Below are 14606 nucleotides of genomic sequence, written 5' to 3' on the forward strand. Positions count from 1 at the left end.
TATCCGCCGTGTACAGTGAAGCCCTAAAAACAATCACACCAATACAGGTGCCTTAATCTTGGCCTTCGAGGGGGATACCCTCCCGGAGAAGGTAAAGGTGATGGTGAATTGGTGTGATGTAAAACGTTATATTCCACCACAGATGAGATGGTTTAATTGCTTACGGTTTGGACATGTCTTCCCGCTGCGCCAATGATCACCTCTGTGGTGACTGTGGGCGCCCCCTCCAAGAGGGGAGTGCCTGTCCTCTTCCGCCAATGTGCGTAAATTATAATGCGTAGTATCCTCCACACTCGCCAGCATGCCAGGTGTATGTGAAAGAATGACGGATTCCAGAGTACCAGACCTTACATCGACTTACCTACACCGAGGCTTGTCGAAAGTATGACTGGCTCCATCCCGTGCCTCTAACTTCTACTTTTGCTTCAGTTATGTCCATTCCCCCTCCTACCCCCTCCTCTTCCCAGCCCCGCCCCATTCACTCCACACCTTCTGCCTCACCCTCACTCTCCCACTCCCCCTCCCCATCAGTACCCATACCAACCCCTTCGGATGCTGCTCCCCCTCCCTCATCAGCAATGCGCTCCCCTTCTTCGGCAGCTGCTGGTACTGGAGCTCCCTCTCGGGACTCCTCTTCCTGGCACCCCCCCTGAAAGGATGATCTGCAGCTCCACACAGGCCGCGCGATCTGCGGCTGGTGGGCGCCAAGATTACCAGGTGTAATTCCATGCCTGACCTCGCTGCAGTCTGCCCTTCTCTTCCTTCACAAGAGAAGGAGCAGAAACACAACAACGAGGGCAAGGCCCTTCCAGTGACCCTGAGGTGCCACCTTCCCCTCCTCCAGCCAATGAACCAGCAGAGTTTGACCGCACCTATATGGGCATTACCCTTCCTTATCGGTGATGGATGGCGACTCGGTGCCGTGACTGGCTCCAGTCCATTCGCTTCCCATTTCTGGCTCCAGTCCATTCGCTTCCCATTTGGACTCCAGCTTGAGAATCATCCAATGGAATTGTGATGGCTATTTACATCACCTCCCGGAGTTGCAACCCCTTCTTTCCTTCTTTGCTGCTTGCATTGCTCTCCAGGAGACCCATTTTGTCAATTCTTATCACCCACCCTTTGGGGGTTCCACGCTTTGACGAAACCTAATTGGCCCCTTGTGGGCTTCTGGTGGTCTTTGCACCTTGGTCCACAAGGACATTGTTAATAAATGGGTTCCCCTCCATACCACTCCAATCACAATCTGTCATCTCTACCTCCCACCCAACAGGCCACCCACATCCATTGCCCTAACCACCCTTCTTCAACAACTACCTTCTCCCTTTTGCTTCTAGGGGACTTTAATGCCCACAATCCTCTTTGAGGTAGTCACACGACGGCACTTTCTTTACTATCGACCTCTCTATCTGCAGTCCCGGCCTTCTTCCCTCCATTCAATGGGGTGTCCATGATGACTTATGTGGCAGCGACCATTACAGCAGTGTTGATGAGTCTACACAGACTTTGACTGCCGCCATTCTTTCCGCAGCTGTTTCAGCTGTCCCTTCTTCCTCGGGTTTCTCCCGTTGGAAAATGGTCCCTTGGTGAACTCTGGAACTTGCTGTGGCCATAAAAGACCGCCGCTGTGCTCTTCAACACTTCAAGCAGCACCCTCTACTGCTATCCTTCTGGTCTTTAAACGATTCCGCGGCCGGGTCCTTTACCTAATCAGATTTCAGAAACGGATTTGCTGGGAATGATATGTGACTGCCATAAGACTGCACACCCCCTCTTCACAAGTCTGGGCAAAACTCAGGTGAATTTTTGGCCATTGTCCTCCCACCGATGTTGCAGGAATTTCTGTGCATGGTGTTGTCCTTATCCATCTGGACTTTGTCGCAGAGCATTTTGCTCAACACTTTGCCCAAGCCTCTGCATCAACTCAGTATCCACCCACGTTCCTCCTCCTCAAAGAGCCTGCCTTTGTCTTTTGTTTCTCACTGCTTGGAGCCTTATAATGCCCCATTTAGCGAGTGGGAATTCACCAATGCCCTCGACCGTTGTCCCGACATGGCTCCTGGACCGGATTGGATACATAACCAAATGCTGCAACACTTATTGGTGGCTGGCCACCGTCATATACTGACCCTTTTCAACCGTCTGTGGAGTGAGGGGGTATTTCCTACCCAGTAGCAAGAAAGCATTCTTATTCCGGTGTTGAAGCCTGGGAAGCCATCTCTTCAGTTGGATAGCTACTGTCCAATTAGCCTTATCAACACCCTTTGCGAGCTCCTGGAATGCCTGGTGAGTCAGCAGCTGTTTTGGGTCCTTGAATCCCGCGACCTTTTCTCATCAGCTCAAGGTGGTTTACACTGTGGCCATTCTACAGTGGATAACTTGGTCCACCTGGAGTCTGCTATCCAGTTGGCTTTTGCCCATCGGCAACACCTCATTGCAGTCTTCTTTTACCTGCATACAGCCTACGACACCACATGGCGCCACCACATCCTCACCACCCTTCACGAATGGGGCCTTCGTGGTGCTCTGCCCATTTTTATCCATAATTTTCTTTCTTGTCGCTCTTTCGGGTCCGAGTTGGTTTCTCCTACAGCACTTCCCATCGGCAAGAAAATGGGGTTCCACCGGGTTCCGTGCTGAGCGTCCCTCTCTTTCTTGTCGCCATTAATGGTCTGATAGCAGCTGCTGGGGTGACATTGTCCCCCTCTTTGTATGCTGACGATTTTTGCATCTACATCAATTCCTCTGTCATGGGCACTGCAGAATGCTGTCTACAGGGGGCAGTGTACCGGGCGCAATCTTGGGCACTCTTCCATGGCTTTCAGTTTTCGGTGTCCAAGTCATGTGTCATGAATTTCTGCCATTGCCGTACAGTCCATCCCCATCCAGACCTGTTCGTCGATGGCCGATGTCTCGGGATGGTGGACACCCATCACTTCTTGGGTCTAGTCTTTGATGCATGGTTGACATGGCTCCCTCATCTTCACCAGCTGAAGAGGGCGTTCTGGTTACATCTCAGTGTTCTTAGATGTCTGTACAATACCACCTGGGGTGCAGACTGCTCTATTCTCGTGTAATTGTACAACGCGCTGGTCCGGTCTCATTTAGACTACGGGAGTCCTGTCTATGGTTCTCGTCACCTTCAACATTGCAGATACTAGACCCCCATTCACCTTTGTGGGATGCGACTTGTGGCTGGTGCCTTCCAGACTAGCTCCATGATTAGCCTTCGCGCAGAGGCAGGGATTCCACCACTGCGAGTTTTGCGCCAACAACAGCCGATATCTTATGCGCTCCGCATTCGCTGCACCCCAAAGCACCCTAATTATGATCTCCTTTACCCAGACTCAGAGATCAACCTCCTGCGGCGGTGGGCACAATGTGGGCTTACCATGGTTGCCTGCATTCAGTCACTCTTTTCTGAGCTCCAACACTTCCCTTTACTACCTCTTTTTTCCGCTCACGCGCGTATCCCTTCGTAGTGCATCTCTTGGCCACAGCTCTGTCTTGATCTCTCCATCAATTCAAAGGATTCTGTCCCTCAGGAGGCCCTTTGCCACCAATTCTACTGTCTCCTCAGTTCATTCCAGGCTTCACAAGTGATTTATACTGATGGCTCCATGGTTGCTGGTCACATTGGTTATGCTTAAACCTGTACGAGACACACGGAACTTCGTTCCTTGCCAGATGGCTGCAGTGTTTTTATTGCAGGATTGGTCGCCATCTTGTGCGCACTTGATCATGTCCGCTTCTGCTCATTACTGTCCTTCACTATCTGTAGTGACTCCTTGAGTAGTTTGCAAGCTGTCGGCCAGTGCTTCCCTCACTACCTGTTGGTCACAGCTATCCAGGATGCTCTTTCCTTGATCAATGTGAATGCTCAGTGGTTTTAATTTGGACCCCAAGCCATGTTGGGATCCCTGTCAATGAACTTGCCGATCGACTGGATAAATTGCATACTAACAGGCCATCTCTTGTTATTGGCATTTTGGAAATAGACCTTCGCTCGGCATTATGTCATCAGGATTTGGGACTTTGGAATGCACAATGGCACACTCTTTCTTCACCGAACAAGCTCAGGGCGATAAAGGATTCTACAACAATGTGGCCTCTCGTAAAGCCTCTGTCGTCCTTTGCCAGCTCTGCATCAACCATACTTGGCTGGCTCATGGTTATCTCCTCTGTCGTGAGGGCCCCCCCCCCCCTTCCCCCTCTCTGTCGTTGTGGATTGATGTTAACGGTGGGTCACCTCTTACTGGACTGTCCCGACTTAGCTGCCCAGCAACGGGCTTTGCTGTCCTGATTTGCTACCCCTGGCATTAGCTGACGATGCCTCAGCGGCTGATCTAGTTTTAAGATTTCTTTGTAATGCGGATTTTTATCGCTTTATTTAAGGATGGGACCTTCAACCTTATCAGTGGGTGGAGGGGATGGCAGGCCGTCTTGCTCCCCCCTTCACCCCGATTGGACTGGCTTCAACTGGGCTTGGTGGTTCACCCAAGCTATCTGCCTTCCCACTCCTTTCTTTATGGGGTCTGTTTTATCTTGAGTGTCTATCTTGTCTACCTGTTCTTCCTTCATGCCCCTGTCATTAGTCACTTTCTTTCCCTCTTCTTTTCTTCCACCTTCTTCCTTCCTTCTCTGTCAATAATTTTTAATTTTATGGCCATTGTAGTTCCCACCTATAGTGTGAGGTTTCACCAGTTTCAGTTTTTCCAAGGTTGGAGGGACTGATGACTGCGTAGTTTGGTCCCTTCTCCAATCCAACCAACGAACTGTTGTTTTTGAACTGCAAGGATTACCTGGCGGAAGGACTCCGCCAGCTGTCAGATACCTACAAACCTTGCCACAGTGACCCCATTGCAGTAATCCAGCAGGATCTTCAGTCGCTACTCAAATCCTTAGGCCCATCCCAGAACCTCTCCCCAGAGTCCATCTCTCTACTCACCCCTACCAGTCCTCGCACCGATACCTTCTACTTGCTTTCTAAAGTCAATAAACCTAACCACCCAGGATGCCCCATTATGCCTGGTTACTGTGCCCCCACTGAGAGAATCTCTGCTCTCATGGACCAACACCTTCAACCTATTACCCGGAACCTACTCTCCTATATAAAAGATACGAACTATTTTGAAAGAAATGTGTTGAAGAGCAGTGTGGCTGTAATGTTTATTGCAGTGTAAAATCCACTAGATGGGCTTTTCGTAACAAGCTCCATCTTTATATACAGCAAGAAGATAAGCCTATGTTACTTAGATAAAATGAGATTCATGATGGCTCTTCTTTATATGGCGTAGATGCAGTGTCAGCTAGTAGTGTTGTAAATGAAACATAGTGCTAACTCCTAGCACTTCAAAAGAATCTTATGAAAATTATTTCACATGTGTATATGTACTCATATTCATGAGCATTTATGGAAACAAGTGAACAAAAGAAGCTTGATACAATGACAGAGCCTGGCCTGAGAAGCCCAACCTGGTGGTGGTTACAGCACATTATCTGATTCTGGCTGCCTTACCTTTCAATTTCAGCACTTTTCTCACAATGCTTTTGAGAAAAGTTCATACAGGAGCATTAAAAAGCATTACTGCATTGTATTTAAACAATGGTAAATCACTGTACTCTTCTTTTCAAGAGCTTTTAATTAATGTTAAAGTACATTGTTCATTTAAAAAATTAATAACATGATAACATGCTTGCTTCAGTTTTTCAGTTGATACAAGATTAAGAGGTAAGTATGTTACAGAATTGTGCCCCCTGTGTATACTATCGTTTATCAAAAATTTCATTTTGATACTTTAAAATTTCACAAAATAAATGGTGTAACTCTTCTTCTCTCTTGTACAAGCGTAAAACACCATCCTCCACCAACATCTATGTACACATTAATTTAGAAATAATGATCAAGGCATACAGCCCATGGTACACACAGTCAATGTGGAGACTCTCAGTATTTGGGTCCTTACATTATTTGATTCCGTACATCATTGTTTAGATTGGTTAAAACCAGTTTGTATACAGAAGACCAATAGTTAATGCTTTTGCTACCTCAGATATTTTGACACTTGGCACCTATCATGGAATGTTAATGTCAGTGAATGCGCGCGTACACACACACACACACACACACACACACACACACACACACACACACACACACAGAGAGAGAGAGAGAGAGAGAGAGAGAGAGAGAGAGAGAGAGAGAGAGAGAGAGAGGGGGGGGGGGGGGGGGGGTAGTTAGTCGTGTAATTGTGATGCTGAGAAATACATCTGATCTCATTTAGTGCACTAAATCTCCACTTCCATGTATTAGGTGGCATTCTTCACTTTACTTTGGCAACTGTATCTTATTTCACAGAAACCTCATTGTCCACAGAACCACTGTGAAAATAACAAGTATCACATGCAATATTGGAGGTACTTAAAACATGAATGTCAGTTAAAGAATAGTTTCTCTGGAACATTTTTTGAGGCTTGTGTGTGAAATGTGTTTACTAAGTTAACATTTAAATTGTTCTTTTCTGAAGAACATTGATAGTTCAATCCATTCCTGTGGTGACATTTTGCTGTACATATTTTTGTTTCACTATTATCACTATAAATCTCTGATTTCTGTTTTTAAATATAATTCTGTACTGATACTACATAGGGAGGATGAACGAGAATATAAAGCCTGGAAGAAGGCAATAATGTTGGTATATGGTCGATTGGCAACGCATAAGTATGCTTCACTATTCCTCCGACCCATAACTGACGACCAGGCACCAGGTTACAGCGGCATTGTTCACAGGTATAATTCATTTGAAGTTATTTATAAAATATATTAGTTAGATAGTATATCAGTAGTAAGATATTTATTTTGCTAATGTATTCTTTCAAGCACTCAGAATTTTCTTTATAATATCTGCTATATTTTCACATATTTCAGCATTAGTAGTTAACTAAAAGTAATTTGCCTAATCAGTTTGTGGTTGATGACAGGAAATAACTCTGTAACTTGGAATTTGATCTAAAGCATATTTAGCAATCATGTCTTGGTTATTGTTTATTTGCAAGTATTCTTTCCAAATGAAAGTGTGGTGGTGTTGACTCCTCTAAATGTCCTTGCCTTCAAGGGGGGAGTAAGGGGGATAAACACTAATCTGCAACAGAATTTGACTTTCTACTTTGCTTCCCCCCCCCCCCCCCCCCCCTCCCCCTGAGGGTCCAGGGGTAAGAATAGGCCCTAGGTATTCCTGCCTGTTGTAAGAGGTGACTAAAAGGAGTTTCACACATTTCGGTCTTTATGTGATGGTCCCCTGTAGGGTTTGACCTCCATTCTTCAAAATTTTCCCAAAGAGCGAGCCAGTTGGGGAAGGACGCCTTACATGGTGCATTGTGTCCATCGTGCATTGAGATCTTTAGCCCACTTTCTCGTTGTTGCATTTCAGTCCCGCTCATTCTCTGTCTCTTGGGTGAGGACACCTTCCTGGGTGCATTTTCCACCATGCACTATGCAGTGTTGCTTTCTGCGTCGACGATGACCATGGACTTCTTTGCACGTAATATCCGGCACGGTAGCCAGTCCGTTGTGGGGCCACCATGTACCCCGTTGCTTGTAGCCCCCTGACCACACAGTGATTGCTCTGCTGATGCCTGTGCCATTAACTACCCATGTATGCCAAGGGGTAAATACCCATCCTCCTTAGGCATCGGGACGCCTGGCAATGACCATCCTGCCAGTTGGTCTTTGCTGCGGCTGGGTGGCACCTGTGGGGAGGGTCCCTGGACAGATTGGGTGGCATCAAGGTAGATGACACGCGATGAAGCGTAGTCCATCATCTCTTGCTGGTGGTGAAACACCAACAGGCTCTAAGCATTCATGAGCTCAATTCAACACACAGAAGTACGACCCCAAATCGTTCCCCTCCCTGGCCACACCATGGGAGGAACGTCAGGCTAAGGATGGCAGTAGATCTTATTTGCCCCGGTACCTTGTATGTTCGAGAGCTCGTGGGGTATCTTTCATGACGATGAAAGAGAGGCAGAGATGTCGATAATTTACTGTCACAACTCAACCTCTGCCTGTTAAATATTGGGGCCGCCACACATTTCAGTGTGGCTTATGGTAGTTACTCAGCCATTGATTTATCAATTTGCAGCCCAGGACTTCTCCCATCTATCCACTGGAGAGCACATGACGACCTGTGTGCTAGTGACCACTTCCCCATCTTCCTGTCATTGCCCCAGCATCATGTCCCAGGACACATATGCAGATGGGCTTTAAATAAGGCAGACTGGGAAATGTTCACCTCTGCTGTCACTGTTGAATCTCCCCCACATAGTAACATTGATATAATGGTTGAGCAGCTGACTACAACAATTGTTTCTGCAGCAGAAAACTTGATCCCTCACTCTTTAGGGTGCCCGAGGTGTAAGACAGTCCCTTGGTGGTCGGCGGAAGTCGCCGAACCAATTGAGGAGCATTGGCGAGCTCTACAGCGGCATAAGCAGCACCCTTTCCTGGGGCACCTCATAGCCTTTAAACGGCTCCGTGCCCCCGTTCGCCAGCTTATCTTATGTCAGAACCAGGAGTGTTGGGAGAGAGAAGTCTCGACCATTGTGTGCCACATGTCACCTTCCCAAGTCTGGGCAAAGTCAAATGTCTTTTTGATACGAGATCCCAACAGGTGTTCCTGGTGTTACCGTAAATGACATGTTATCTACTGACACAAACATGATTGCCGAGCACTTGGCACAAGCATCTACATCGGAGAATTGCCCCCAGCCTTTGGCACTCTTAAACGGCGGCTGGAAGGGAAAGTCCTGTCTTACACTACATGCCACAGTGAATCCTATAGTGCCCCATTCACAGAGTGGAAGCTCCTCAGTGCCCTTGCATGTTACCCTGACACAGCTCCTGGGCCTGATTGAATCCACAGCCAGATGATTAAACATCTCTCATCTGACTACAAGCGTCTTCAACTGAGTCTGGTGCGATGGCATCTTTCCATCGCAATGGCAGGAGAGCACCATCATTCTGGTGCTCAAACCTGGTAAAAACCCACTTGATGTGGATAGCTATTGGTCCATCAGCCTCACTAACCATCTTTGTAATGTAAGCTGCTGGAACACATGGTGTGTCGGCGGTTGGGTTGGGACCTGGAGTCAAGTGGCCTATTGGCTCCATGTCAGGGTGGCTTCTGCCAGGGTCGCTGTATGACTGATGATCTTGTGTCCTTAGAGTCTGCCAGCTGAGCAGCCTTTTCCAGATGCCAACACATGGTTGCCATCTTTTTTTACTTACATAAAGTATACGACACGACCTGGCGACATCATATCCTTGCCACATTGTATGAGTGGGGTCTCCAGGACCCGCTCCCATTTTTTATCCAAAACTTCCTGTTGCTCCATACTTTCCATGTCCAAGTTGGTGCCTCCCATAGTTCCATCCATATCCAGGAGAATGGAGTCCCGCAGGGCTCTGTATTGAGTGTTTCTCTATTTTTAGTGGCCATTAAGGATCAAGCAGCAGGTGTCGGGCCCTCCGTCTCACCTTCTCTGTATGCAGACAGCCTCTGCATTTCGTTCTGCTACTCCAGTACTGGAGTTGCCGAGCGTTGCCTACAGGGAGCCATTCACAAGGCGCAGTCATGGGCTCTAGCCCATGGCTTCCAGTTTTCCACCATGTAGATGTGTGTCATGCATTTCTGTCGGTGTCGTACCGTTCATCCCGGAACCAGCACTTTACCTTAATGATGATCCACTCACTGTAGCGGAAACACATTGATTCTTAGGTCTGGTTTTCTATGCTCATTTGACTTGACTTCCTCATCTTCACCAGCTTAAACAGAAGTGTTGGCAGCACCTCAATGCCCTCTGCTGCCTGAATAACACCAACCGGGGCGAAGATTGCTCTACGCTGCTGCAGCTCTACAAAGTCCTCGTTCAATCCCGTCTTGACTATGGGAGTGAGATTTATCATTCAGCGGCTCCCTCAGCATTGCTTTTACTCGACCCATTGCACCATTGCGGAGTTAGACTAGTGACAAAAGCATATAGGAAGAGTCCGGTGACAAGCATACTGGTGGAGGCTGGAGTCCCTCCATTGAAGATCAGACGTGCACAACTGCTCGCCAGTTACATTGCACACATTCATAGCTCTCCTGAACATCCTAACTACAATCTTCTTTTTCCAACCATGGCGGTTCACCTCTTGTATAGGTGGCCCAGGTCAGGGCTAATGATTGTGGTTCACATGTGATCGCTTCTGTCTGAACTGGAGTCCTTCCCTTCACCACCTCTACTCGAGGCCCATTCACGTACACCTCCATGGTGTAGCTGTAGGCCGAAGCTTCTTCTGGACCTTTTGCATCGCCCTAAGGACTTCGTTAACCCTGCAGCTCTTTGTTGTCACTTTCTCTCAATTCTTGAAGTGCTCCGGGGCTCTGGAGTGGTTTACACTGATGGCTCGATGTCTGGTGATAATGTTGGCTTCGCCTTTGTCCACTGAGGCCATATTGAACAGCATTCCTTGCCTGATGGCTGTAGTGTATTCACTGCAGAGCTGGTGGCCATATCTCGTGCACTTCTTCAGTATATCCTTTGAAGCCCCTAGGAGTCGTTTCTTCTGTGTACTGACTCCTTGAGCAGCCTGCAAGCTATCGGCCAGCGCTACCTTCACCATCCTTTGTTGGCGTCCATCGATGCCCTGGACTGGTCCCATCGTTCTGTGGTGTTTGTGTGGACTCCAGGACATGTCGACATCACAGCCAACGAACTTGCCGACAGGCTGGCCAAACAGGCTACACGGAAACTGCTTCTGGAGATGGGCATCTCTGAACCTGACCTGCGTTGTGACTTACTCCAAGGGTTTTTCAGTGTTGGGAGGTAAAATGGCGTAACAGTATGCACAACAAACTGCGTGTCATTAAGGAGACTTTGAATTTGTGGAAGTCTTCCATGCAGGCCTCTCACAGGGAATCAGTTGTCTTCTGCTAGCTCCGCATTGACCACACTTGGGCGACCCACGGTTACCTCTTGCGCCATGAAGACCCGCCTCAGTGTCGATGTGGCACCCAGTTGACAGTGGCCCATATTCTGGTGCACTGTCCCACTTTGACTGCCCAGCGACAAAATCTTGGGTTACCGGACTCGTTGCCGCTCATTTTATCTGACAACGCCTCATTGGCTGATTCAGTTTTACGTTTTATTCATGAGGGTGGGTTTTATCATTTGATATAAATTTTAGCACATGTTCTTTGTCCCTCTGTGTCCTCCACCCTGGTGCTTTTAAGGTGGAGGTTTTAATGTGTTGCAGAGTGGCTGGATTTTCCTTTTTATTCTCGTGGTCGGCCAGCAACTGTAATCTGCTTTCATGTTTTACTATCTTCTGTTTCTTGCGTCTCCGTTGTTTACTTATCCTCTTTTGTTCCTTTTAGTGTTCATTGCCTTTCCTTCATTGTTGTGGTTTGTCCTTTCTTTCCCTTTTGCGTTATATGTCTCGGCTGTTTTATTCTCACACTTGTGGCATTGTTTTATTAGTTACAAGGGACCGATAACCTCCTAGTTTGGTACCTTCCGCCCCCCCCCCCCCCCCACCTCTTTTATTAAACTGACCAATCAACCAATCTAGTTTGCTTCATTGCCACAGTGACCATGTGTTAAAAAATACTCGTAATACAATTTTGCAACCCATAAAGGTGTAAAATTTTTTTAATCATGTTCATCTGCTAGATGAAAGCATAATCATGAAGAGCATACCAGGCATGGAGTTCACTTAAAAATACATGTAAGGCTCAAGTTAGTTGATCAGGTCACAGGATTCTTGTGATGACCTGCATAAGGCAAAGAACCCAATCATCCTAGTGACTATAGTCAGCAAGTTTTTTTTACACACAAAAAGTGACAGAAAAATATTAAACTAAACACCTTCTCAGTGTATGAACCCCGCACCCAGCGAAGAGAAATGTCAGTAACTTTCATTTCAGTAAAGTGTGAAAGATCTGTATTAAAGTCAACTGATTCAGAATCATTATCATCATGTCTGCCCCAATAGCTGAGTGGTCAGTGCAACAGAATGCCATGCAAAGGTTCAGTTTCAGGCTGGGTCGGAGATTTTCTCCACTTACGGATTGGGTGTTGTGTCGTCGTCGTCGTCATCAACATCCTCATCCTCATCCTCATCATCATCATCTCATCCCCCATCACCGTGCAAGTCACTGAAATGGCACCAACTCAAAGACTTGCACCAGGTGACTGGTCTACCCAACGGGAGGCCCTAGCCACACAACATTTCATTATCATCATATGGAAGAATTTCCAGGCCTAACTTGGTGAACATAAGTCTTACCATCTAGTCCTGTTTTTCCCACCTTCCCCCCCCCCCCCCCCCCCCCCCCCCCACTTCCACTTCCACACCTTTCAGCCATTAATCCCTTGGTCTGCCTCTTGGTAGTTTCCTTCGCATACCCATTTTGTGTATTTTCTTAGGAATCCTCTTGTTTCCTATTCTCTTTAAGTGTCCACACCATCTTAGCCTAGATGTTTCTATCCTTCCGTACAAGTCACTAGTCACACTAGGTGGCAGCATCAATCTTGTCACATTCGCTAAGGCCATGTGTTAATAACCTTGTTATTTATCTAATACAGGGAAACATTCCACGTGGGAAAAATGTATCTAGAAACAAAGATGATGTAACTTACCAAACGAAAGTGTTGGTATGTTGATAGACACACAAATAAAAACACACACACACACACACACACACACACACACACACACACACACACACACAAAATTCAAGCTTTTGCAACCCACGGTTGCTTCATCAGGAAAGAGGGAAGGAGAGGGAAAGACGAAAGGATGTGGGTTTTAAGGGAGAGGGTAAGGAGTCATTCCAATCCCGGGAGCGGAAACACTTACCTTAGGGGGAAAAAAGGACAGGTATACACTCGCACACATATCCATCCGCACATATACAGACACAAGCAGACATTTGTAAAGGCAAAGAGTTTGGGCAGAGATGTCAGTCGAGGCGGAAGTACAGAGGCAAAGATGTTGTTGAATGACAGGTGAGGTAAGAGCGGCAGCAACTTGAAATTAGCAGAGGTTGAAGCCTGGTGGGTAATGGGAAGAGAGGATATACTGAAGGGCAAGTTCCCATCTCTGGAGTTCTGGCAGGCTGGTGTTAGTGGGAAGTATCCAGATAACCCAAGATGTGCTGGCCGTGCACCAAGGCATGTTTAGCCACAGGGTGATCCTCATTAACAACAAACACTGTCTGCCTGTGTCCGTTCATGCGAATGGCCAGTTTGTTGCTGGTCATTCCCACATATAAAGCTTCACAGTGTAGGCAGGTCAGTTGGTAAATCATGTGGGTGCTTTCACATGTGGCTCTGCCTTTGATCGTGTACACCCTCCGGGTTACAGGACTGGAGTAGGTGGTGGTGGGAGGGTGCATGGGACAGGTTTTACACTGGGGGCGGTTACAAGGATAGGAGCCAGAGGGTAGGGAAGGTGGTTTGGGGATTTCATAGGGATGAACCAAGAGGCTACGAAAATTAGGTGGATGGCAGAGCGTCTCTTAAAGAAACTGAGGACAAACAATAGCAATAAATCATCAGTGAAACTTCTAGTCATGTACCTCATGAATTGGAAGCAGGGTTCCAAACATATACATCACATTAATAACAAAGTCGGCCACCAATGAAACAGTGATTCAAGAGTTTTGTCATGGTCCTTTTCTTTTCCTAGCAAATAGGAGGGTCGTCCACAAAGTAAATTACGTTTCTATTTCTATCCATGGCAGCATTACATTCGCAGTTCTGAGCATGTGCGGCAGTCACTCTGACTCGAAGAGAAGACATGTACGCCATTTTCAGATCACTGCTGTCGACGTGTGCTTTGTAGTGCCTATTTATAATGTGAGCTGTAATTGAAAATGCCGCTGCATGTGAAATCAGATCTGTGATTCGTTTTCTAAGTGCAAAGAAAGTTAAACCAAAGCAAATTCATCGGCAAATCTGCAAGGTTTAAGGACAAAATGCTATGCGTGATTCAATGGTTAGAAGATGGGTCAGACTGCTCAATGAAGGGCGTGATCAAGTGCACAATGAAGAACAAAGTGGACGCTCGTCTGTGGTTACTGGTGAACTGGTTCACACAATTGAAGATAATCTTAAGCACAACTGTAAGTTTACACTTAGTGTCCTTGCTATGGAACTTCCGCAAATCTCACGATAGTCAACTGTCTGACCCAGTCCTTGAAAACTGATAGCCAGAGACTTTGAAAAATAGCTAAAAAAATGCCTGTACTCATTCAACGAATTTTAAACAAGCAAATATTAGCAACCCACTGATGTGTTGTAAACATATTGTGCTATGTATTCAAGCCAGACATAAGATGGTGTAAATTTAAAAACAGGTACGATGGTTTAAATTAGGGTTTATGGTAATTGGTAAACTAATGATCTATGTAATACTAACACATGTAAGGGCTGTACTGGAGTTTGATCAGTGTTATTGATTGTTGCAATTACTACTTGTAATACTAGATCCACATTTGACATTTCACTGCAAAGAAGAAAGTTGTTTTCTGAGTTCTAATCCTTTGTATATGACACAA

At 46.7% G+C, this 14606-nt stretch overlaps 1 protein-coding gene across 5 annotated transcripts in view; it reads left to right on the forward strand.

The window, feature by feature from the left end:
- The window catches only part of LOC124788064 (bromodomain-containing protein 8), a 264061-nt gene that overhangs the window by 207698 nt on the left and 41757 nt on the right, over positions 1-14606 (forward strand). For all 5 annotated transcript variants that reach the window (XM_047255155.1, XM_047255154.1, XM_047255157.1 and 2 more), the window contains one exon: positions 6650-6790. In XM_047255155.1, the coding sequence (XP_047111111.1) occupies positions 6650-6790 (141 nt within the window). The remainder of the gene's footprint in view (positions 1-6649; positions 6791-14606) is intronic.

The sequence above is a fragment of the Schistocerca piceifrons genome, chromosome 3 (assembly GCF_021461385.2).
Source record: "Schistocerca piceifrons isolate TAMUIC-IGC-003096 chromosome 3, iqSchPice1.1, whole genome shotgun sequence".
Classification (NCBI taxonomy): Eukaryota; Metazoa; Arthropoda; class Insecta; order Orthoptera; family Acrididae; genus Schistocerca; species Schistocerca piceifrons.